The sequence below is a fragment of the Rhyacophila brunnea genome, unplaced genomic scaffold, assembly GCF_057557595.1.
Source record: "Rhyacophila brunnea isolate RB1 unplaced genomic scaffold, BYU_Rbru_1.0 scaffold_2, whole genome shotgun sequence".
In the NCBI taxonomy this organism is placed as follows: Eukaryota; Metazoa; Arthropoda; class Insecta; order Trichoptera; family Rhyacophilidae; genus Rhyacophila; species Rhyacophila brunnea.
Genome location: NW_028232859.1, coordinates 46,455,034 through 46,481,498, shown reverse-complemented (window position 1 = coordinate 46,481,498; position 26,465 = coordinate 46,455,034). Strand labels below are relative to the sequence as shown.

At 32.6% G+C, this 26,465-nt stretch overlaps 1 protein-coding gene across 2 annotated transcripts; it reads left to right on the top strand.

Moving 5' to 3' along the window:
* The first annotated feature begins 254 nt into the window (after positions 1 to 254).
* GLS (glutaminase) lies at positions 255 to 26,201 on the top strand. 2 transcript variants are annotated; one of them, XM_085946291.1, is made up of 9 exons: positions 255 to 2,024; positions 2,175 to 2,260; positions 13,804 to 13,839; positions 19,006 to 19,102; positions 19,196 to 19,709; positions 20,959 to 21,239; positions 23,799 to 24,107; positions 24,690 to 24,844; positions 25,570 to 26,131. In XM_085946291.1, exons 1-9 carry the CDS (start codon positions 1,851 to 1,853, stop codon positions 26,000 to 26,002), a joined length of 2,085 nt encoding a protein of 694 aa, XP_085802417.1. In that variant the 5' UTR covers positions 255 to 1,850; the 3' UTR covers positions 26,003 to 26,131. The 2 variants fall into 2 exon arrangements, with proteins under 2 accessions (XP_085802417.1, XP_085802418.1); XM_085946292.1 differs by lacking the exon at positions 13,804 to 13,839 and having other exon boundaries at positions 25,570 to 26,201.
* The last annotated feature ends 264 nt before the right edge of the window (positions 26,202 to 26,465 follow it).

Sequence of the window (26,465 nt, the reverse complement as noted above, 5' to 3'; positions counted from 1 at the left end):
GTGCCTAGTTTCAAAAACCCCTAATAATCGTTTTAGGGGCTTTTGAAACTAGGCATTTCATAATGGGCTTGGTTATTGTGACTTTTAGAACAAAGTATTTCTGTTATTGTATCATTCACAACCTGCTGCCATATTAATATATATATATATATACATATAATTTCGATATATTGATGACTGAATAAACGCATCTTACTCGGCTGTACTTACAAACAAATAGGTAACCAAAATAAAACAAAACGTAAATAACCTGCGCAAAAATATTGTTTTCTTTTCAATTTGTTTACTCAACATATTAGATAATTTATGCTAAATACATTGATGTTCAACTTAGTACAGTTTCGTTTAATATTGAGTTTTTGCAGTTCCCGTACTGTAGTAAGTTGTTATATACAAAAGTAAACTATTTGTTAAAAATTATAATAATAGCGCCTGTACACGTGCATGGATTTACTGGCACCAAATTAATTAATAACTGTTTACACGTAAAAGTGCTGACTGCCTCGCCAATCTCATTCTTCAACCGTAAGCAAGATGCGTTGTTATTGTATGGTAATTTGATAGGCCATGAAAATTGATAAATGTCAAAATGCTCTGTGCGGTGTAGTTCGTATTTTTTCCAACAGGTTCGCCACTACTATTCTACTTCGTATTGTTTAATTTACACACTATTGGTGCCAGTAATTCCATTCACGTGTGCAGGCGCTATTCTTCTGTCTCTCCTTGTTATATAGTTTTTCTTCAGAACTCTGCAGGCAATTCTGCTATCAAGAACTATCACCTTTTTATTAATGGAATAACTTAAATTAATTACTAGGCACTCCTTCAACCTGCCCATGTTTTTAATTTGATAAGATTATTAAAATTGGTGAATGTGCTGCAGTGGTGGCCATGAGATTTGACAACTTTGTTTTTAGACCAAACCAAACCTAACCCACCCCAACGTAATATTACCTCATATAATCTTAGTGATAATGTTGCATCAAGATGTATGAAAATTTCAATTTTTCAATTAACGATTATTGGATCGAAAAGCCGATGCACCGACAGAAAAGGGTATTTATTATAATTGTCTACATGAAATAAACTGTTTTCGTAAAAAAAAATTATAAAAGCTCATGGCTACCTCTGCGGCACAATTACCTTAAAATTTAGTAATACATAATAAATAAATTGCCATATCGTCGCTGTAGATTGGTTTGTCGAATAGACCAAATGTCAAATGTTCAGGAGACGAAAAACAAATTGCATTATCAACATGGAATTATTTACATTGTTGTTTTTACAGAATATGAATGTATTCATTACAATGTAATTTAAAGAAAATGATGGTTCTGGTACATTTCGATACAAAAAATCATTATGCATTAAAAGGTCGATTTCGACAAAAACGGATATTCGACAAACCAATCATATAGCGACGATATACTAACCTGACATTACATACTGTAAATAAAATTGTCGTAGGTTAGGTTATGTCAGATTTTTGTATTGCTAACTTCGCGTTGCATAATATTTAGAATTACCGCCAACTTATTGAATGCATTATCCATTCGAAATTCGTCGCCGAAAATTGAATAACATCAAAAACGAAAAGTCGTTTCTCTGACAAGACAAGTTATTTATGCGCAATGGATTTTATTTCCCGGCGATTTATTTTAACAGCTTGATGTTATTTTTTAATTGCACACCTACTCGACGTTAATAAAAAAATTTGGTGTTTTAAATTTCGTGCTAAGTTGACAGCTGTTGTATGGATCGACGGCGCGCGCACGTGCTTTGACGTCCCGTCAGTCGAGCCCTCGATTATTTTATTGTACGCACGATCGTCAGTGTATCACATAATAATAATGTACACTAATAAAAAAGCGATTCTTGCGTCGATATTCCAGTTGAACCGCGGTCAGTTCAGAAAGATATTTCTGTCACGACTTGCCGACGCGGGAAAATGCGGCGTCAGGGAAATTTCACCGAAGGCTTTATCTTCAGCGTTCCTCCAGTCTTACAATTCTGTACTGTGCAGCGTGAGTGAAATAATCATTTTTCAAACTGTTTCTGTGATAAAAGTGTCTAAATAGTATACCCCATCGCCGCTGTGTGCATTTATAATTATTTTTTTGAATGTATTTGTAAATTTCATACACGGTTTACATTAATTTTACGTAAACTTTCAGTCACGGCGGTATAGTATAGTTGCGAGTAAACACGGCGGAAGAGCTGGATTCTATGGATTTGAAAACTATTTTGAGCTGCAAGCAAGGTAAACAACGCACATTTAAACATAAATACAATTTAAAAATGATACTCACTATCATATCGATAATTATTGTTTGAGAATTGATAACACCTGACGATATTTTCAACTGGCTCGTTCTAATGACTGTATTTCAATAATAAATTAAATTGACATGAGTCTGTAGACGATAACGACATTCTTATTTAAGTTTTTATACACTCTTGTTTATTGGGTTTACCAATTTTAACATTTAGTTGATTAAAAATACTCTATTTTGATGCGCGCGTATGTTGGCCATGAAAATTCTCACTAAAGATATTATTAGATCAAAACTAAACAGATAAACTTGGCAAAGAATTGCAAAGCACAAGATCCTTCCGTATTGTGTTGACTCTTGAGCGACGTTCGCTTTTAATAATCAATGTGCAAATAATAGTACGCCAATTAAATCATTGTATGCATTTTAACACTTATGCAACTTAACGTATGTAGTACCTACGTTGATACCAAATTCAAAATACATTTGCCGATATATATAATAATATAATATAAAAATAACCAATTATAATAATCAATATCCGGTTGGCGACTTTTTTCCGAAATACATTTATTTGGTTAGGCGCAGTAATTCTCAACCAGCATTTGCGATAATTCGCAAAAAACTTAGTAGGTGGGAACCTAACGGTGTTTTATTAATTGGCCTGCCTATTAATTCTGAAAGATGTGGAAATATGCTAACATAACTCGTATATTTGAAGATGTTGTCGAAATAAATAGTTTGTTCACACAAATTAGTTATTTATCTAATTCTTGTTTTAGTATCCTAGTGCCTGCTACATCCTACGGGATGGAAAATTTAATAAGGAATTCGAATACTAAAACTTTTGAGAGTAAATTCTATGAACGTGACAATGTCTTTCACTTGCAGTTCCAACAGACGTCGATTGTATAATATTATGGATGGTTTTATCAGATGTATCTACATATTTGTGAAAAACAAAACACTCAAAAATAATAGTAACTAAGGAGGTACGTAAATTCGTAGGAAAGGGCGGAATTTTGTTTAGGCGTATCACTGCCTACTTCTGTACATATATTTTGTAGTTTACTAACCGTTAGTGTGTCAGTCAGTAGGGATTCACCGAGATGTTTTTTTCAAAATGGTTAAGGCACAGAACAGATTATTAATAAATATAATTCCGGTAGGCTATATCCCAATACACTACATTTTGACGCAAGGTTTTGAATGTGCGAGTGTCCTACGAAAATGAACCACACGTCATTATAGACGTGCAATAGTGTGTGTTGAAACACCAATATTGAATGAGCTTCAGTGCATAAAACGAGAGCAATTGTCAGAACGAAATAGAAGCGTATTGTTATATTCTTCCACACTCGAGATCGGTTGCCTGTTTCTCCACACCCGTTAGGTATTTCAGTTCCCCTGAGTTCCCCGGGTTAAAGCAGCGTTGACACGGTCCAAGTACGATCTACGTACACTTGGACCGAGTGCCATCCAAGTGCACTCGTATGAGACATCTTCATACTATTTACTCCTATCCATGCTAACTTGGATGAGTAGGGCGCGGTCCGAGTAGCTTGGATAGGAATAATTTGTATGAAGCTTTCGCTTGGATGGCACTCGGTCCAAGTATACTTGGACCGTATCAAAGCGACTTAAGGATTCCACCAAAGAAAAAAGGTTGAGAATCACCGGGTTAGAGCTTAGATAATATTATATAGGTACATTTGCTTCGTTTGGTTTATGGTTTATACGTATGCCCAATAAATACGTTATCTCAGTATCAAATCAGGCTTGCTTGAGTGGAATGGTATAAATTAATATTCGTGACAATTAAGAAGATAAAAAATGAACTCTTTATTACATTAATGTCAGAATATAAAATACTGCAGAGAGACCTTGTACAATTTCGTTTACAATAATAATTTGTAATTCCGCGAAAATTCTAGACTTTACAGTACCTACCTACTATTTGTACAGTTTTGTAAAATTTATTACCTACAGATATTAATATGATAACCGTACCTACATACTTTTGCAGGAATTTAGCACCGTTCGTTAAAATGAATAAATTTAATTCACTCTCTAGTGTTAGTTGTCCGTCGATAATTATCTTATAAAAGTATTGAAGTCTCACGTTCTGTGGAAAACAGTTTTTACTGCAGATGTTTCATAAAAATTATGTTTATAAACTTCATTTAAGGCGCCGGCCAGTGTTTCTCAACCGAGGGCCGTGCAGCCCCCTTGCGGCCACGACTTCCAACATTAATTTTGAGAAGATTGAGATTTCCAAGAAAAGCGAAAATGCCTTCTTTACACGTTATGAAATTACAAAATTTTCCATGCAATTGATTAATAAATTACTTTTTTAAAATACTATATTATAATACTGACAGAACGCGTTTTTTCAGTTTTTCTGTTTTAAATGCCAAAATGTATACAATTTTACGCTCTACGTCCTGGTAAAACGCACAAAGGCATAGGATATAATGGTGAGAAAATAGAAACATTATTAAATCATATTGTTATTTTTTTATTCTGATAGAAAGCATGATAATGGCCTAATGCGTTCTGCGTATACAAAATACAGGACTTGTAACATGTCATATATTGTGTTTGCCATAAAGGTTAGTCTTTATAATGTAGAAAAAATGTTTTTAAATCATAAAATCTACGTGGGAGAACGCTTTGAAAAAAAATGAAAGTCCTTTTTGCGATTATCTCAGAACTTGTTTTAATGAGTTAATGCTTTCTGTCAGTATACCCTCGGTATGTAAGTAGAGTATACGTTTTAGAACTTTGCACTTTTTACTACACTGATACGCCTCTTTGCCTGATTACGTCGCATAAAATTAGATCAAATGATATTAACTTTTATTACTTAATATAAGAATTAAATAGATAATACATGTAAAAAAAACATTTTTGGAAAATATTACATCATTTTCGTCCTAGAGCCAGAGTGCAAAGCTACGAAGCATATACTCTACCTGCTTATCTATCTATTTTCCACATTTTTTGACAATCATAAATTCGTTAACGGCCCACGTGCTCGTCGTAGGTCAAAATTGAGTTTTTATTGTATTTTCAAACCATGATCCTGGACACTCCTTAAACGTTGTAGATAATCTATTTATATAATTTTGAAGCCTTATTATCCTTTATAGTTATTTTAAACATTTGACTGCATAAAGTATTTTTGTTACATAAAATAGTATTCTTTTAAACCTCTCGCTCTAATGTTTTAGAATATAGTCATATTTCGGTACATAACTGTGCAGTGGTGTTAAGATTTTTTACGTTTATTAATTTTTGAACGCATTTATGAAACCATTAGTATAATTTATTATGAGATAATTTTTGTAAAATATTCACGATAAAAAATTATATTGATAATCTCTGTGATCCCAAATTTGACAAGAATTAGGCATTTTATTATTCAAAAAATCGGCAAGATTAACACATTTGAAGATGATTCTAAAGATACTTATTATAAGCTATGTCTTTGACCATTCAAGTGTGATAAACATCTTATGAATAATGATTGCTTTATAATAATTATTGACCTAAGAATAAGGTAGTGTTTTTTTGAAATACGCCATTTCTTTTGTCATTCCCCAGTGGTTAAGCTACAACATACGGCCGTAGCCATAAATTGACAAACTATAATTAAATTAGGGAGTAAAATGATATTGACGCGCGTGTTTGAACATGTACCGTTTAAAAAAAATAAAAAAAAATTAGGTTAGGTACATGTTCAAACACGCGCGTTAACATCATTTTACTCCCTAATTTAATTATAGTTTGTAATCTCGTAATAAACTAATGGTTTCGTAAATGCGTTTGAAAATTAATAAACGTAAAAAATCTTAACACCACTGCACAGTTATGTACCGAAATATGACTATATTCTAAAACATTAGAGCGAGAGGTTTAAAAGAATACTATTTTATGTAACAAAAATACTTTATGCAGTCATCAAATGTTTAAAATAACTATAAAGGATAATAAGGCTTCAAAATTATATAAATAGATTATCTACAACGTTTAAGGAGTGTCCAGGATCATGGTTTGAAAATACAATAAAAACTCAATTTTGACCTTCGACGAGCATGTCCCCCCTTAATATTTCATTGAAATACTATTTTACTTGTCACATACAAATATATTAGCCTGCATCAATCACAAGGATCACACTAAATAAAGGAAACGTCAAATTACCACATTTTTGTTTTTATTAAAAATCTATTGGGTGATTTAAAATAAATCAGTGCAAAATTTTGTGTTAACTTTTTCCTCAAAAATCAACTATTATGGGAGCTGGGGCAGGGGAGCATAAAACATATTATGCTCAAAAGGAGGCCATAGACCAAAAAGGTTGAGAAACTATGCTCTACCCGGAGAATATGGAGGTATTTAGCAGTAAGAATGTTATTATAACAGTTTATTTAAAATTCCATGGAAAATTGATAGGTTTCTTATAATATTACGCACACAGTGTTTCAATGGGTATATTGTAATGATACCCACCTAATCCTAAACCAATCGATAAATCCTATTTTTTATCTCCATGTAATAATACCTATGTACTTATTAATATTTTTTGGACAGGTTTTACCGGTTATCTATCATTCTGTACAATACATACATGATGTTATGATTATTGCTTGGCTAACGGGGTCTTTTTTGGATGCCCATAAACATAAACTATTAATAATTAATTACTGTTAGTTATAGCTTTTATAATGATCAAATTGGCTATAATAATATCTACAAAATGCAATAGATATACATAGTTTCATACCGATTTTTTAAATATTCATATTCCTCCCGTACCTACCATATTTGGTATATCTCAATAATCTCACGCGAGCGATCGATATTAATAATAATTAAGTAGTATATTATAATAATATAATTATGCATACCTACATTCTTACATAAGTGTGCAAAAATATGCTTGCCAGTTCGGCCATTGTCAATGCAACTGAACAAATATTAAAAGTCTGAATCTATTTAAAAAAAAAAGACCAGTAATACGAAACAATTTTAATCTACAACATTGTAATGGGTATTTAATTCCACAAGTTTTTTTACTAGCTATGTTGGTTGTCACGCCGTTATCAAGATCGGGAGTAATTTTTAAAGGGGCCTAAAAAAATTAAAAAAACACATGAAAGACAAAAGTAATCAAATTTATTCTATTTATCTTGTTATATGAGGATCCACCAGGGAACTCAGAAATAATGGGAACTGAAATACCCAACGGGTAAGGCGATAGCAGGTAACCGTCTCGAGTAAGGAAGGATCCGGGTTAAACTTACACACGTGTCAAGTACGTTGTACGTCGAATACTGAAAACAGCTCTCGGTTTATGCATTTACGCTCATTTAATGTTGGTGTATTACATACACTATTGCACGTGCATAATGCGTGCTTCATTTTCGTAGGACACTCACACATTCAAAAACCCTGCTTCAACGTGCTGCGTATTGAATATAGCCTATCGGTATTCTATTTATTATCTGTTCTGTGGGATCCACATTATCACGAATTAAAAATGATTTTCGCACCACCATTGGCCAACGTCCTCTGGGTCTTAGGATCTAGGTTCGTTAAATCCCCGAGATTATCGTTCCGTCTCGTAGAAAAAATAATTTGACCACCTGAGGTCTTGGCCATATAACACACAATCAAATACATTTATTTTTATAAAATATACATAGAATTAGTTTCTACCTAAATATTACATTATTATTTTTTCGGAAACTTATCGAGCTCTCCGATGCGTAAAATTTTCCATTTCGAGTGCTGATAATAAGTCATTTTGAAGATGACTATAATTTATAAAATTAATATTTTTAAATTTTTATTTAAATATATTTGCTGGGCACCAAAATATGTACGAGTATCTATTAGCCCAGAGCTCTTTCAAACATAGTTTTGACCCGAAACAAGATTAGTCAACGTGAAATAGCTATCGACTAAAAAACTACTTTTGGCATTAATATTACAATATACCTATAGGTACTGTTTTTAAATTGATTTTTGCCACTAATAATTTTTGTTAGCAATTTAACATTGCTAATTTCCTATCATAACAATATAAATAAATTCGGGTAGTACCTAGGGTACATCTAGGAATGGATAGCATCATGCCATCTCTGCCTTATTGAACATACGTTTGTATTGAAATTCCGAAGATTGGATAACATCATTTAACAGGATGCCTGTCTATATTTTTACGGTAATATTCACAGATATCTTTCGAAAACATCGAAACCCTGCGACGATTCGTGAATAGAGCTTGTGATTTCTCGTTTTATTTCATATATCGAGAACTCTCGAAATCAAGAATATTTATTTTCTCGAGAATTCGAGATTGGTACCAAGATTCTCAATTCTAATTAAATAACTTCCGATTTTTTTACATATTTAGCTCTTTCTGTTCGAAGAAAATCCGTTCAGTAATTAGTCAAGAGCTTAGGCCAAAATATTAGATATTTAAGATATTCCGATCAGGATAAAAGTCCCGAAGGCCGTTTTTAAGCTTTTCTTATGCCAATATATTTTAAATAGCACTTTCTCAAATTCTCGAAAATTCGGAAAAATAATTTATCCTTTTGATATTCACATTTTCTGATTATTTCTCGAGAATTCTAGAGACGAAATTTCTCGATCACAACATCTAATCATAATAAAAATATCTGTTAAATTACCTCCACACTGTAGGTTCATAATATTATGCTCCGGATTAATAGTAAATAGGTACATATAAAAACTCATTTTTTACTTGCATACTTACATCAATATCTAGTTTAGGTCATATAGAACAATATTTTTAAAATACATAACATGGCAAATCCCTAGAAACCAACATAGGAAAAAAACTTAGTCCGAATAGGATTATAGCTTGTCGAACGAGTTTAAGCAACTGACCTAAGAAGTAGTTCTTATGGACGAGTCCTAGTATCTACGTGACCCAGGGTTCGAAATGGACCGGAGCGCAGCTCCTGTTCATGAAATCCTCGAGAGTAGGTACCGCTCCGTCTCGTGGAAAAAAATATTTGACCGTCTGAGCTAGGTAGGCCATAATATTAACAAAAAAATCTAACTTTTATTTTTACAAAATATACGTAATATTAGATAAATGAAGCGCCTAGTTTCAAAAGCCCCTAAACGGTTTTTGAAAATTTTTGTGTTAGATATGTATTTAGATGGATATTTTTGTTACCTATATGATGGCCAAAGATTGAACTTTAAAAAATGCCAAAAACCGTCAATACGTATGATCAAAAATTTGGGTAAATTTCAAAACCCGCTTAAATGGTTGGGTGTGCTTTTCAAATACCCCTAAAATGGAAAGCCAAAATACTCTTTAGAATGTAACAAATTAAAAAAATAAATACATAAAGTTCACAGATTTAATACATATGATTTTTTCTCATTTTTTTTCAAAACTACCTAAAATCGTTTTTATCATTTTTCTCAGAACTACCTAAAATCGTTTCAGGGGCTTTTGAAACTAGGCGCTTCAAATATGTAAATGTTTTTGGAAAATTATCGAGCGCTCCAGTTCGTAAGATTTTGCATTTCGAGTCGTAACTGAGGATGTTTTCAAATTCCGTCGACATAATATGGCTACATCTTTGTAATTTTAACATTACTCAATTTCACTCATATAATTTGAGAATTACTTGAAATTTTATTATGATGTCCTAGTGCGTATCGGGTACTTGTTGTTCACTCGTCCGACAAGCGATATAATTCATTCTTTAATCCCGCCTAGTCCAAGATTTTTTCTAGGTACACTAAATTCTTAAATAAACTTATAATGTTTCAGTAGTTTTCTCTGAGTCTGCCAAGAGAGCTCGTTCAAATTTACCCAACACTTGTTGCCACAGGTTAGCGATCGCTGAGCTAGATTGCTAGACCAATAAACCTATCCGGTATATTGGATTCACCACAGGATTTGTTTATCGCCAATGACGTCTTAAATTTTTGGAGATTTTTATTTTATATAATCAAGTTCACCAGTTTATTCTTAAAAACGCATTCTTGAAACTCGACTGGTAGATTTTGTAAGTAGATATTTACACCACCCGGTCAACCTACTAATTAAACGCAAAATAAATGCTAAGTATTTCAAAATGAAGTCGTATTCTGATTCGTTCAAATTGGAAGACCGCGAATCTAAATTTTTTTCCAGAGTTTTGCATTTAATATTATTACCTACCTACATATTTCGACTATCATATAAGTTGATATTATTCGTTTTATATAAACAGTTTATTACTTCAACAAAAGATTTTTTTTAATATAATATTATCTTTGTTTATTTATTTAAAACGCAACGATATCTATTCAGTTTTTAAATGACAAATTGACCAGTTCAAAGTGAAATGATAACATATTTTTATTAATTTCAATTAAATTTGTTTCAAACTAATCTACATTAGACTGGTCTCTGGCAGCCGGAGAGTATAGCTGGTTGCCGCAACCACCGGGTCTATTCAATACGCAAGGCCGCTAAGTGATAAAGTGATAGTATTTACCGCCAACTAGGGTAGGTTTGGATGGAGTTATTAGCACTTATTGTAACAAATACAATAAGTTGGTTGGTATTGTTGCAATAAGTGCTATATTTTAACAGTGCGTCTCTTGGCTGTGCTAAATTTTAGAGCGAGAGAGAGACAGTTTTGACTGATGAGATGGCTTACTTATTGTAACAATTATAATTTATAATACCTCAATACATAATGTATGTAATAAATAATATCACTTTAGCGGCCTTGTGTATAGAATAGACTCGCACGTACGTAAGCGCTGATTTCTTTTCGTATGTCTCGTGGATGCTGTCAACTTGGTTGCCGATGACTAGTCGATATTAGGATCAGTAAATTAATAATTTATGGTACTTAGGTTATTATTGTTTACAATTTTTTATTTGTGCTTAAAATCTATTATTATCCACATTACGAGAATAGTATATTATTTAATGTAGTTTAACTATGTATTTCATTGCCAATATCGCAAGCGCTGAGCTTTATATGTACAATATACTTACATTTAGTTGTGACGTAGGTACCTATGCACAGGGAACTCAGAAATAATGGGAACTGAAATACCTAACGGGTAAGGAGTAGCAGGTAACCAATCTCGAGTAAGGAAGAACCGGGATAAACTTAAACACGTGTCAAGAATACGTCATACGTCGAATACTGACAACTGCTTTGGATTTATGCATTGACGCCCATTTAATATTGGTGTATTACGCACACTATTGCACGTGCATAATACGTGTTTCATTTTCGTAGGACACTCACACAATATAGTCTATCGGAATTCTATATTCAGCTGTTCTGTGCGTATGCAATATGCAGAGATAGGTACTTGATGAAAAAATGGCGAGATTTTTCGGGGCTCACGGAAGCCGGCGTTTGTGGCGCTTCTAAAAATTTGCAAGGAGACTTAAGCCACTAGGTACGTAGTTTTAAGATTTTAACAACTCAAATTAAATATTCACAGACAAGTGGTTTAAGGTTTAAGTGACGGAATTCCCACTTCTGAAACCTTGAGTCGCGGATTCGAACCACACTTCCAGAAAAAATGTTACGTTATCTAATGTTTGCTCAGTTTCAGAGCACGCACTTAATGGTTAAGATACCGTCTCTTATACGTCGATGACAATTGAGCTACTTTACAAGCTGCTTGTTGGCGAATTTAAAAGCGGGCGAGTCAGCTAGTGCGATTGTGATAATGACACACAAAACTTTTCACTCGCGCAGAAACCAACAAGCTAGCGAGTTGAAACCGTCATTTTTGGTTTATCATATTTTGACAGGACGTATTGAGTAGTTCGTTTTTTTACCGGGAGATCGCCACTATCGCTCTACTACGCAGACGCATGTCGGCCCACACGCCAGCGTGTAGCGTGTAAAGTAGACCTGCTTTCAACTTTTCTCTGTAGATTGTTTACAATCTGCTTATTAGCTTGTTCGATGATGACACTGGGCGAGTTTACAAGCAGATTGTAAATTCGCCAACAAGCAGCTTGTAAAGTAGGTAGCTCAATGTGATCGACCCATTAGGGAAGCAACTAATATCCATATCGGATAGTAGAGTCATCATATCAAGAGTAATATTATGCAGCTTCTGAATAAAAGTAGCAAAATTTGTTAGTAGTATTGGCAAAATTGCGTTCAACAATATATGTATTTATCAAAAAAATTAGACGATGTCGGTTTATTTTTGTATAAATCAGAGACGTATCATCTGATACGTGACACAGGCCAGTGACAGTTTCCCGTGAAGCACATGGGGTATACGCTTCGTCAAAAAGTGCTAGCACCTTAAAAAGATACGTAGGTACCTTTTTATACATGTTGATAAAAAAAAACTGGCAATATAATTTTTACTGTAGGTATTACACCCAATGGCAGAATATCACATTGGCAACATTTTCGCATGGGGTCTTCAAACCTGTCAAAGCTGGACTAATGGCAACTAAAACCACCACTGTCACAGCTGGTAATGTTACTAGTAAATACTAATGTGTTATTTTTTTTGGTTATCCTTTATAAATAAATGCTTAAAATGTCCACGAAACCTACTCTCAAAAATTGATGTGTTTAGGTAGAGGTATATACGTGAAGATCTAAGGATCTGACATTTTTGGAGGCCCCCTTATGAAAAATTTGCCCGTGCTATAAACCGCAATTATTGTCAGCCGACGTCGACACGTTCTAACGAAGCGACCGCATCGAAAATCGCAACTGCCTGAAGTTGTAATATTATTCTCATTCGTTCCTACATTTACCGCCCCCTTGCAATGCGCCGTCCCTAAGCAACGCATGGCCTGCCTACCTTTACGGGGAGTCACTGATTAGGATTAGAGCATACCATGAGCATACGCTCAATGGACACCATAATTTATTATTATGCGTATCTTCATTTTGTTACATAATTTATGAATGAAAATGCTATTTTTTTTACTTTACTAATAATTTTATGTGGCCAACATATTATGCAGAACTAAATTAATGCTATTAATAATTTGTTGTGTATTTTTATTACTTATTAATTAGTCCCTTTTGTTGGGCACATCGTTTTAACAATGATTTTTTTTCTAGAACATACGTCAAACAAATTCTATGTTACGCCATTGGGTTTCATAACACAAATATTTTGCAAAGCTTTATCACTATAGTTAGCGCACTTAATCATAAATGACGCTAATTATTTATGAAATAAGAAAATGTTTAGCTGCCTGGTCATGTCATTTTAGTTTGATATCATCTTGGAAGCAAATTTCACTCATTAGTTTGATTCCAATACTTGAGCCAGTACGCGCGCAAATTTAAAAAAAAAATGGATGTTAAGACAAACGATTGTAATGGAGATTCATTTAACAAAAACAACAATTCCGCTAAGCAAGATCGATTCATTAAACTACTCGCAAAATTTATTGGGTAATTAATTATTTTTTTGTTAATCCATATGTGCTTTAATTAATTAATGTATTTTTCTTGCCGCTTTACTCAAGGACGCTCTCCTTTATCCACGATGTCCATCACAAGATGTAAGTTTTGTTAATAATAGTAAAAATTATAATTCGCAAGCCAAATTTGACATTTGACCGTCAAATTAGTCAAATATCGGAAGACTAATTTAATTATTTTTCATCCTTGTGGTATGTTATCAATGTTATCATAGATCATAGCCATAAAAGTGTTTACTGTTAATTTAATACTACTTACATACATTCCTAAAATGAACATTTTTTTTATTTTGCTGTGACGACACTCATGATAACAATTAAAAAATGATGTTAACGAACTCTTCCGCAAGGATGGTTTTTAGTTTTTTTCGGTTGGAGCTGATTTCAAGAAAATAAAACAATAATAAAACGAATTATTCATTTATTTAGATTATATTGTTATTTTACTTCACGTGAAGAAGTCCGAGCAGGGGGGTGTATCAGGCATACACCTAAGAGGTATTAAATGATTTGCATGCAGTCCAGACTGTAGAGATCTGTTGGATCGACTGCTTAACAAAATGGCGGTATGTCATGTGACAGGATATTGTAGATATCTACTAGAACTACTGTTACAAAATGGCGATGAAAAATGTGACCAGCTATCATAGATGTTATCCAGCTATATTATACATTTATATTTGCCATGTGTAATAAATATTTTTTTTATTCAACGAATAATTACAAGATTTAGAAATGTCATACTTACATAATTTTAAAACACTTCTGAAAAATATATAACTACTAGAAAAAATCTTTTTGAAACAAATACGACACCCAGCAGGATCGTGAAGGATTAAATAATTATAATGTATGTTTATTATCTCTTCATTATTTATTAATGTTTCTTTGTAAAATAAATATATTCTTTGAACCTTGTGTTTATCAAGTGGAGAAATCTTATTTCAATTATTTCCAGTAATTTAATTATCCTCTAGATAATTTATTAATAATATTTCATATTACAGAGTTTTTATTGTGCAGCATGTTTATTAGGTATATTGTTATAATTTATAATAAATTGTGACATATTATTTAATTTGTGATATATGGATGTTAGTATTGTTGCAAAAAAATACCTACCTATACCATACCTACTATAAGTGATATTATATTTATATACATATTCATATCGTTATCATCATCAACTAGGATCAATCCACTGCTGGATGAAGGGTTCCGCAACCTGATTCTACTACTAGCGGTTAAACAAATTCGTGATAGTATACCTATTTCTATCATCCTTATCGACATCGACCTGAACCAATCCACTGCTGGATAAAGGCCTCCCTACCCTGATTCTACTCCTTTCTGTCATTTGAATTGCTGTATTTATCAAAATCGTTAATATTATATTTATCTACATATTCATATCGTTATTATCATCATCATCAACAACTACGGTCAATCCACTGTTGGATGAAGGATTCCTCAACTTGATTCTATTACTAGCGGTTAAACGAATTTGTGATATTATACCTATTTCTATCATCCTTATCAACATCGACCTGAACCAATCCACTGCTGGATAAAGACCTCCCTAGCCTAATTCTACTCTTTTCTGTCATTTGAATTGCTATATTCGGTTGTATAATTGGTATATCGGTTGAGTGGATTTTGCGTTAAAATCAGACAAACGGATAGACAGATAGAGATTACAAGTTTATATCATGGGCCAAACATAAATATACGTCAGTAAATTTGTACCTTAATCTCGATTCAATTTACTCTGTGACCATATCGTGCTTATTGATTTAATAAGTGTTTGTCGTACTGTATATTTTTATCTTTTAACATTTTTGATGCGCCATTTTTTTTGATCTAGCCTTTCTATTTTAAATAATAATGTGTAAATTATCATTTTCGTTGTGTCATCTTAACTGACTTACAAATAAATAATTATTTATCATTCGCTTAACTCCAGATCATATCCAAAATGAAAACACTCATGAATCCATGAGGTAGGTATTGCAAAAAAAAAAAAAACAATGTGACTTTCAACAGATGGCACACCGATCAGGAATCAAACGTACTAACCATAAGTACTCTGCTCTGAGACATTCGCAGCAGAGAGGTTAAAATGGAATATAATACATCATAATATTTATCCTATGAAAATAAGTTTATTAGGTCGAGAGTTCTTATTTTGAATATTTATATTTTGTTTACTGGATTTTTCAAATGTCAAATGAATATGAAACAAAACACAACCGGATTGGTGAAAAACACATTGAAATCTACTAAAACGTGTGTGAAATTAAATATTTTTCGTAATAATTGACTAGTGATAATTAATATTAGATAAAATTTATTAAATAATGTCAAAGGATAGGTGTGCAGTAAAAGGGTGTGATAATTTACCAACCACGAGTAAGAAGAGTTAATAAAACATGAAACGGTGGTGAAATTCTGTCGATCCCAAAGACTAAGGTGGGTTGGACACGTTGAGAGAATGCCTGAGCACAGGACGCTAAAAATCATGACCAAGTGGATCCCACAGCGGAAACGGTCTAGGGGCAGACCAAAGAAGAAGTGGGCTGACTGTATCGAAGAGGACTGGAGAAAGATGGGAAGGGCTGGAGACTGGAGAGGAGCAGCCAGGGAAAGGAGCGTGTGGAGGACAATTGTAGAGGAGGCCAAATCCCGCCCCGGGATGTAGTGCCGAGAAAGAAGAAGAAGGTACCTACCTATTTATACATAAGGATAAAAATTCTCATGATTTTTGATAAATTTGATATTTTAAGGGGTACTTTAAATAAACTAATGTGTTCCTCAAAAAATCGATTCTCTAGCGAGAATCATAATATAATACTCTTTAAGAGTAAATGACATTTTATCATTTTGAACCTTGAATATATAAAATAAAATTACATGAATTAATTTGTGTAAGTATTTAAATTAACATGGCGTTAATCGTCTATAATGAAAATGTACCTATTTATTTTTGCAATGTTTTCCGCTCATTTATCAGTGTACATAGTTTCAATATTGCATTACAAATGGAATTATTCCAATTAAATGCTATCTCATTTAATATAAATTATATAAGCCTTCAGTAAAATTTCTTGTGATTAATTGAAAAATGTTAAACCTTACTTTGATTTAAGATTTTATTGAATTTGTCATATTACATTCTGTTTTCGATAATCTGATGATATTTTGTTGTAATATTATGTATTTATATTTTTATTGTATATGCTGTTCTGTGTATTTCAAAAAATAAAATGTCAAACATATAATATGTTTTTGTTTTTAATTCCCGCCTAAGTCCCACTTTTTAAAACAAAGACCTCCAGTTCAAGATTCGAGCCATTTTTTAAAACGAAGACCTCCAGTCCAAATTAGAGAGAGATATATAGAGAATGATTTTGAACCACTTCTACACATTGATGTGGCTTATCTATAGTATATAGTATATTAGTCTATGAGTCCGAGCTCCAACTACATTTTTTGTTTTGTTTTTTTATTAATACAATTCAAAGAAACGAAGTGCAATACTATATTCTTAATTTAAAATTATGTGCCACATAACAATAGACAATTTATTATTGGTATGTAGATGGATATCACGACTAGTATTATTATAAAAGTACTTGTCAAATAAATGTACCAATAAGATTGTGCATTCGTAGACCTAGAAGCGCATATTACATGAATAATAAAAATTATTAACTGTTTCCATGGTATATTTGTGAAATATTAATGCTCAAGTCATGAAATTATTCAGTCTAACATTTACCGACAGTGGGAACATATTTATCAAGTACATACATACAATCCTGGGATCCACCGTTACCACTACAACCGAGCCAGATTTCAATCAATATTTATTTATTACATAGGCTTTGGAATTTCGGGATCCCGCTTGATTTCTTGAACCCGATATCCTGGGTTGTAACTCCGAATGTTTGGGATTCGTTTTTACATTTTAAAAAAAAACATGTTTTCGTAAACTAAAGAGAAGCGCTTTGAGAATAAAAAATACTAATAATCTCATCATTTGTATGATATTGCGAGATCGGAAACAATATGAATATTTATTAAACGTCACTTAAACATAAACGAAATTTATCATTAATGAATAAAGTGCTACTAAGTAAAATGTTGTGTGTAAGTAATTATTGTTGGTACCCTACGTATAAAAAGTTACACTTTTTTATTTAATCAAACATTTGGGCAAAATTTCACCTGTTTCTGTTTAATCTTTGAACTCCGGATTACAATCCCTAGTTCCTACCTGTCTATCTACTCTTTCGCTATTATGGGATAACTTGTGAAAGTTTTGTATTAAAATTGAGCATGGGTCCCCATTTATTTCTATGAACTTTTCCCGTAGAATATATATATATATTTTAAACATTCACCTATTATAATTTTAATCAACTTTATTATTTTTTATATTCAAGTTAGTCCCTACTGCTGAAGTATATAATTCGTAGAATTGCATTTGGGCTCACGACATAATAGTATATGAATATTTTACTGTGTTATATTTTTATATTATATACTTTTTAGTCTTAATCTCAGCATTTTAGATTCTATTGCGCAAATTATTTTTATTTTTCTGAAATCCCGTGCCCCACTGGTTTCCCTTAATTATTTATTCATTTTTAATTTTATAGCTGTAATAGCGTTTATTAGAACTTAGGTGTTATTAGTACATACTTCTTCAAGAAAGCAAGGTTGTTTTTCCAAACACGATAACTTGTTTCATCATCTTCATTTAAACGTTGGATAATGATTAGGCGCTAATTAGTGACGCAGAAGAAAAACATATAAATACACATTTCCAAAGTATTTGTTATAGTTAGAATAATAATCTGTTGAACAAGTATCTGAAATTTTCATTAATCATAGGTTTCATTTCAATGTCATTTCATCTACAATATCCAATTGGATTTCCATCGGATTCTTATTTGTATCGCATGCGTATGAGTAGGTATTTGCAGCCCATTGTAGTTATTTTTTATCGTGAAAATATTATATTAATGTGCAGTTGTCGATAATTTAATTTGTTTTCCGTTTTTGAAAGTTGCAAAGTTCTTTTTTCAAACCAAGGAAACATAAATACCAACTTGGCAAAAAAAAATGCGAACGATTCTGTATTTTTATTCAGCGTTTTTATTTTTTTTGCTTGAAATCGATTCGTTTATTTTTTGGTGATTTATCAATTATAATGAAATATTCATTTCTACATCCCCGTTTCAGATCCAGAGACCAAGACACAAAAAATGCCGAAGATGTTTTATTCGATATGTTCAAAAATGAAGAGACCGGACTCCTGCCTGTTGGGAAATTTCTTGCCGTGAGAGAACTTCATATTAAACCTTAAATACAATAACGCAATGTTTTAAATATACAAAAATAACGTAATGCTTATTAATCACAATGATTATAGGCCCTGAAGTCAACCGGTATCCGTAAAACTGACCCCCGGATAAAAGATGTCATGACAAACCTATACAAAGTACACAGACAGTCAGGTTTCGAAGGCGGCTCACCGGAAACTCAAAAACTTGACCGAGAAACATTCAAAGAAGTGATTTCACCAAATATAGTTCTGATAACGAGAGCCTTCAAGAGTCAGTTCGTGGTTCCCGATTTCCAAGACTTTGTGAAGGATATAGAAGAAATGTACTGGACGGGGAAAAGTAATTCTGATGGTAAAGTGGCCAGCTATATTCCCCAATTGGCAAGAATGAATCCAGATTATTGGGGTATAAGTATTTGCACGATCGACGGTCAAAGATTTTCCATTGGCGATACAACAGTTCCGTTTACCCTGCAATCTTGCAGTAAGCCGCTCACATATGCGATGGCTTTGGAAACGCTGGGTCCAGAAATTGTACATCAGTACATCGGTACAGAGCCTAGCGGAAGAAATTTTAATGAACTTGTTTTGGATTTTAATAGTAAGTTTACAACGATTATTAAAACTAATATTTAAATTGAAAATGTTGTCGATTCTCTCTCGGAATCTAGGTACTCTACGATTGTGTCATTTGCGTTATAGAAACGCGCCACTGATTTGCAGGAAAGCTATCTTATCTCAATTTTAAATAATCATCAAAAAAGAAAATACATACTATTTGTGTTACTCACCTCTAATAATTAAATTCAAATGAATTTGATTCACTTTACGACTTCATATTAAAATCAGCAATCAACTTTCGGACATAGCAACATATCCGCTCAAAGTATATTTTAATTTATAGCCTTCTCCAGCACGAGTGAACGATGACCAAAAACCGAAGTTTTTTTTAATAAAATAAAAATTGACTAAATCATAAATGCTGGAAATTTGTTATGCTTTGAGTAATTTAATTACACGTAGTTTCTGAGAAATATGCATACTTTTTTTTTAATTTCAATGTAATTTAAATAATAAATTTGTGACTGGTTTTAACCTTTCGGACGCCCCCTTTTAATTTTTCTGACGAATCGGTTGCGTTATTTGCATCAAAGAAACGCACCGCTATATAAGTAGTGGCAGTGAAATAAATACAGAAACACCCAGGCTTTGACAAAATCACATACCTAGATAGGTATATCTTGACCTCATCAGGAATCGAATCCGGTGCCTCTGGATGAGGCCAGCGCTCTTACAAATCGAAAGAACTTTATTTTAATGTTAAAAATAATCATAAAAAATAAGGTGAATGTCTTTAACACGAGCACATTTAATATTATATAATATACTTATACAATGTATAGTTATTTTTTAATGTAAAACATATTTATTTTCTTTTTAATGTTTTTAATTAATACGAAATATTGATATATTAAAACACTTTAAAAAGTATATTATCAGTAAAGTGTAAATTATTTAAAAGTAGCACTCAATAGTAGTCGAGGTGGTACAGATGCCATCAATGAAGTCGTGGAATGTGGGCTCGATCCCGCGGCTGGACAAAAAATGCACATTGTTTTGCCAATGTGTATTTGACCCAATATGTTGAAAGAACGGTTAATAACCACTGCCTGTAAAATCTGTTAATATAACTTATGGAAATCCATGTGAGTGAACATGTAAAATTTACTGTTTTCTTTAATTGAGTATACTAAATTGTATATTTTGTCATTAGATGTCCCTAATAGCACTAAACTACCCTTGATATATAAAAAAATTGTTCTATTATAAATATTTTATTTTGTTTTCAGTGAAACCCCATAACCCAATGATAAACGCTGGATCGATTCTAATTTGCGCTCTATTAAAGACATTAGTGAAACCTGAAATGACATTAGCTGAGAAATTTGACTATGTTATGGATTTCTTCAAAGGAATGGCGGGAAATGAACAGTTAAGCTTTAACAATGCAACATTTATGTCAGAGAGAGAAGCAGCTGACAGAAACTATGCGTTGGGATTCTATATGCGCGAGCACAAATGTTACCCGGAGAAAACAAATTTAAGAGAATGTATGGACTTCTACTTTCAGGTAAGTGGTGTCTCCCTAGTTGCAAGCTACCAAAAGAAGGGTGCTTGAGGAAGTTTGAGTCCTTCACTATCATAATATGATAGTGAAGGACTATATATTATATAGTTTAGTGAGAGGTATTCAACATATTACATAAATCACAATATGGTTATTTTTATCATATTTTTAACACTCCCGTTACTGTAATGTCACCTTAGGTTACCCAGCCCATTAAACTAGAAATATTTCAGTTAATATACACTTTGTCATCTTCATATTTCAGTTATTCCTAGAATCATCAATATTACATCTAATTAAAATATTACTTTAAAAACCCATAGCATATAATTGATAGATATCCTTCAGATTTCATTTACCTGTCATAAATTATAAATGCACATTGCATACAAAGCGTTGCATTCCATCATGAACAAAAGAGATAGATCTAAATGCGACAAAGAGAGATATATGCAATTGTGAAAAAAAATATGAATAATTACAAGATAAAAAGAACTTTTTATATACAACGTTTTTAAATTCTGTTGAATCATATAAACTTGACTTGACTAGCTTAAACGATCAAAAAAATTTGTACTTGACATGTCATATTGATTTCCATAGTAACGCACGTATATATTAATAATTTAGTTGCTAGGACCCCAGACCCCTCTAGCAACCGATAATGGTGTCGAAATAACTTTTCATACAAAACAGAATTAACTGAAAATTAATTCAATTCTACTTAAAGATGGCTAAAAGTATTAAAAAAATGCATTGGCATCGTGTTCTGATATATTCTAAAAGTTTCAAATGTCTAACTAGTCAGGGAGTTAGTTAAAATTCGATTGCAAGATTTGTACCTGACAAACAAGAATACAAGCTAAGAAAAACGTTGTAAAATACGACGTGAGATCACGATGGTAGTATGATTTGTAAATAATTAGAATGTCTATAAATACGAGTATGATTATAATTAAGTTTGAGGCCTTTTGGATCATTTTATAGATAAAACAAATAGCAAATAATAATGATGAAACCTTAATAGATAGATAAACCTAATGTTGCCAAAATAGGCATTTTACTTTCTGTAATATTGTCAATCTCGTATGGTAACCCAAGGTGACATCACCGGAACAGATGGAATTTATTAGTATCGTAGGTTAAAATACAAAAAAATATGAAATTCGATGGTCTGTATTTTATTACAGCTATCAGATTATCATCAATATCATATCCAATGGGGTTTCAGACCTTCAGGTGTTAAAACATTAATGTTAGTTATACTGCCCACGGTGGCCGCGCGGCTTAAGCGTTGTACTATAACGCTGTGGCTCCCAGGTTTGAATCCTGGGTCTGGCAAGTACACATATTGTTTTTCAATTTGTGTGTGAGTCAGGGTGTGGACCTAATAGGTTGAGTAAGTGGCTGACATCCATTTCTCGTAAAAAACAAAATCTGTTAATACAAACCTCCACTCTGTGGAGGCCCATATGCTCCTATTAGGATCGGACATGGTTGAATAAAATAATACTGCCCTGCTAAGTAAAAAGACAGTGTTTTTAGTTTTAGTGAAATGAGAACCGAAGTTTTAAACTTCCTTTTTTTATATTATGTAAAATTATTGGATTGTTTTGACATAATTTCTAAATATACACTGTCTCTGCTACCTCAGTTAGCTGTAATAAAAAAACAAAAATGTCCTTCAAAACTCATGAAAAGGGAAAATGAGGGTAACTGCGTCTAGTTTGATTCCAAGATTTGAAAAATTGTGTTGAAAGCAACATGCTCACCAGTAATGTGCAGTACATAGATGCTGTAAATACAGATCATCGGCAGAAATATTTAATAAACTACATTGTAAAGATATTTTGTAGGTATTTATTGTGCAACTGTATGTTAAATTTTACTTCATATCTGCCAAAGGTTTGATATTATTCATATTAGGTAAATATTATTCTGCATTACTACAGAACATACTAATTTATCGGCCTCCCGCCAAGATTCCAGGAGTTTAGAAAAATCATAAGTTGTATGTAGCAAATAGTGACAGCATCCTTATTAGCAAAGGTCACCGCACACCACTGATGCTCACCCATCCCACTAATAATTTTTTTTGAGAGCTGTGAAAAAAATAATTACAAGATAAAAACAACCTTTTATATACAACGTTTTTAAATTTTCTGTTGAATTATTATGCTCAATATGCTCAAACTTGTACTTGATATGAAGTAAATAAAAAACAAACAAACAAATATAGAAATACTGAATACTGAAATATCATTTTGATTTCCATAGTAACTCACATATATATTAATAATTTAGTTGCTGTATACCGGATAAACAACCACCGGACAAATAAGAATACGAGCTAAGAAAAACGTTGTAAAATACACCTACACTAAGGACAGCATAAGAAAAAATTTAAAAACCATTGGTATATGCAATCAATCTGTAGAAAATTTATCCATAGCCTATTTAGTGACTTCAAGCAGAGTAGGTATTGTCCAACGGTTGTCAAAATAAAATTGAAGATTTCATTCAGAATTTTTATCATTATCGCGCTCTTCCTTCCATTTACAGTGCTGCGCAATGGAAGCAAATTGTGATGTTTCTTCTGTAATAGCTGCTACCCTGGCGAATGGCGGCATATGCCCAATCACAGATGAAAAGATCCTCAAAGCCAGCTCTGTCCGAAACGTGCTCTCCTTGATGCACAGCTGCGGAATGTACGATTACTCGGGACAATTTGCATTTAAAGTAGGCCTTCCAGCTAAATCTGGAGTCTCAGGCGCTATGTTGATTGTAGTGCCGAATGTTATGGGCATTTGCTTGTGGTCTCCGTGTCTCGATCCGCTGGGTAACAGCTGCAGAGGTGTTCAATTCTGTGTGGTAAGTTGTCCAATAAAATATTACTGAAAACTTAAATGTAGTTTCATATTAAATCATTAAGTACTTAAAACCAGTACCTACCTATCTACATAATATAAATACGTAGCTACCAATTTCTAATTATAATATTTTTATAACTAGGCATTTAAATTTTTTTTTTTTATAATAATGACACCCAAGAGATTTAAAATGCTGCTCGGTTCCAGAGGGAGTGAATAAATAATATTGTCGCTGAATGCGTGCATTGAGCATGTCAACATATTCGGAAGCAGCTTGTATACTGGTATCCTTAGCCTGCAAAGAAATATATTATTGTATTTAATAATATTGAATTGTAGTTCATGAATCATACCATCTTTGCGACCAGGCGGGAAGGGGGTTATTAATTTTTTTATGCTGATCAACCTCAGTTACTGACATAATTACAATAATATAGTCTATAATATCAGTGATCAACAACCTGCGGCCTGTATGCACCCCGCAAGACTAAAAAAAATATTAAGTCGATGAATAAATTGAATGAACCATCTTTTGTTTCAATCAGTTATGGCCGATAATTTACTTTGTTAATATGATTTTTAGGAACTTGTCGAGCGCTTCAATTTCCACCGATACGATAATATGAGATATGCGACGAATAAGAAAAATCCAAGGCGGTACAAATTTGAATCTACTGGCTTAAGTATTGTGAACCTTCTTTTTTCTGCTGCCAGCGGAGATATAAGTGCTCTACGCAGGTAATACTATGTTCTAATCTAGTTGCATACCAAGTTTCTATACTACTTATAGATAAATGTCACGGGTTCACATCTCAACTTAACCTATGTTGTTACGTCATATTTCCTGCATACAATATAATTTTGTATATTACTACTATTGGGTGAACACTGATCGTCCGACTAATTTAAACCAGTGTTATCTGTATAATAAAAAATCTGGATAATAGATTGTATGGAAAATAGATTGTATGAAAAAAAACAGTGTAGGTAGCATAGAAAATTAGCAAGAAAATGACATCCCGATAACCGGTGTTCAGCTAATTATTGACCTTCTACTTATTGTGGGTACTTGAATCTACACTTGTATATGTCTGCAATATGTACCTACATCTATTAAAAAAACATTTCGACATAATAGCTATCCACAAATCCCCATATCGTTATTGTGCCTTCAAAACCGGTTGTAATTTTTTCAAAACAATATATTCTGAAATTGTGAGCTGTGAGCCTCTCCTGTAAAGCTTTGCAAAAAATACAACAGGTTTTGAAAACGTAACAATGATAAACCTTATATGCAAAATGCAAGACCTTGTCAATTTTTGTACATTTTTATAATAGTAATAATAGCTACATTTAGACTTTCAAAAAATTTTATACAGACTTTGCAATAAAATAATCCAGTATCCAGTTATATATTCATTATTGTACAAATGGAAAACTATAGTATTTTCATTGCATTCCAGACACCGATTATCTGGAATGGATATGACATTATCAGACTATGATGGGCGCACCGCTCTGCATCTTGCTGCGGCGGAAGGTCACTTACCGTGCGTTGAATTTCTTCTAACTCACTGCAACGTGCCACATGATCCACACGATCGATGGGGGAGTGTCCCATTAAACGAAGCTATAATATTTGGCCACACTCCAGTTGTTAATTTCCTAAAAAACTTTGCTGCAAATCATCCCAGCACCGCCGCCCTCGCAGAAGGCAAGGAGTCCGGCCAAGAAATACTGAAGACGGCCAATTCTAACGCAGAAGACATCAAAAGGAAACATTTTGTCCATATGCCGTCGGCTCACAATCCTCCGTTTGAAACTAAGCCCGCTCCCGAACCTGAGAAGAAAGACAATTGCATCGTTGATATTAAACCGCCGGAACAAGTGAAATAATTAATAGCATTCAATGGGTTTCAAAAGATTATGAAAATTATTTATAAGATAATAAATTTATATAAATAAACCTAGGCAATACTCATAGCCGGCCTAAATTGAATATTTACTGTTGAATTTATTCGAATGTTAAATAAGATCTTGCAAAATGCGTAAGTAATAATAGATATAATTTTAATAAAAAACTAAAGATTTTGGTTTTCTATTATTTTAATTTACCGTAGTCCATTAATTTAATGTCAATTATTGTTAACATTAAACAAATTCTATCACCAATTACGTCTATGATGTTGTATGATATAGATTGTACGTAATAATAAAAATATTTTTAGAAATGAGTATTGTATGAGGATAATATAATATATTGTATGAGAAATGAACCAGGAAAACATCTCTGACATTCAATTATGTAATTGACCAAATACCCATTTAAAGTTTGTGCAACACATTTTGGGCTATTGTA

Excerpts from the sequence above, each read along its gene's own strand:
- GLS (XM_085946291.1), top strand. The coding sequence starts at position 1,851 with ATGTACACTAATAAAAAAGCGATTCTTGCGTCGATATTCCAGTTGAAC. Across the intron at positions 2,025-2,174 it reads ACAATTCTGTACTGTGCAGC|TCACGGCGGTATAGTATAGT; the intron begins GTGAGTGAAATA and ends GTAAACTTTCAG. Across the intron at positions 19,710-20,958 it reads ACTTGTTTTGGATTTTAATA|TGAAACCCCATAACCCAATG; the intron begins GTAAGTTTACAA and ends TTTTGTTTTCAG.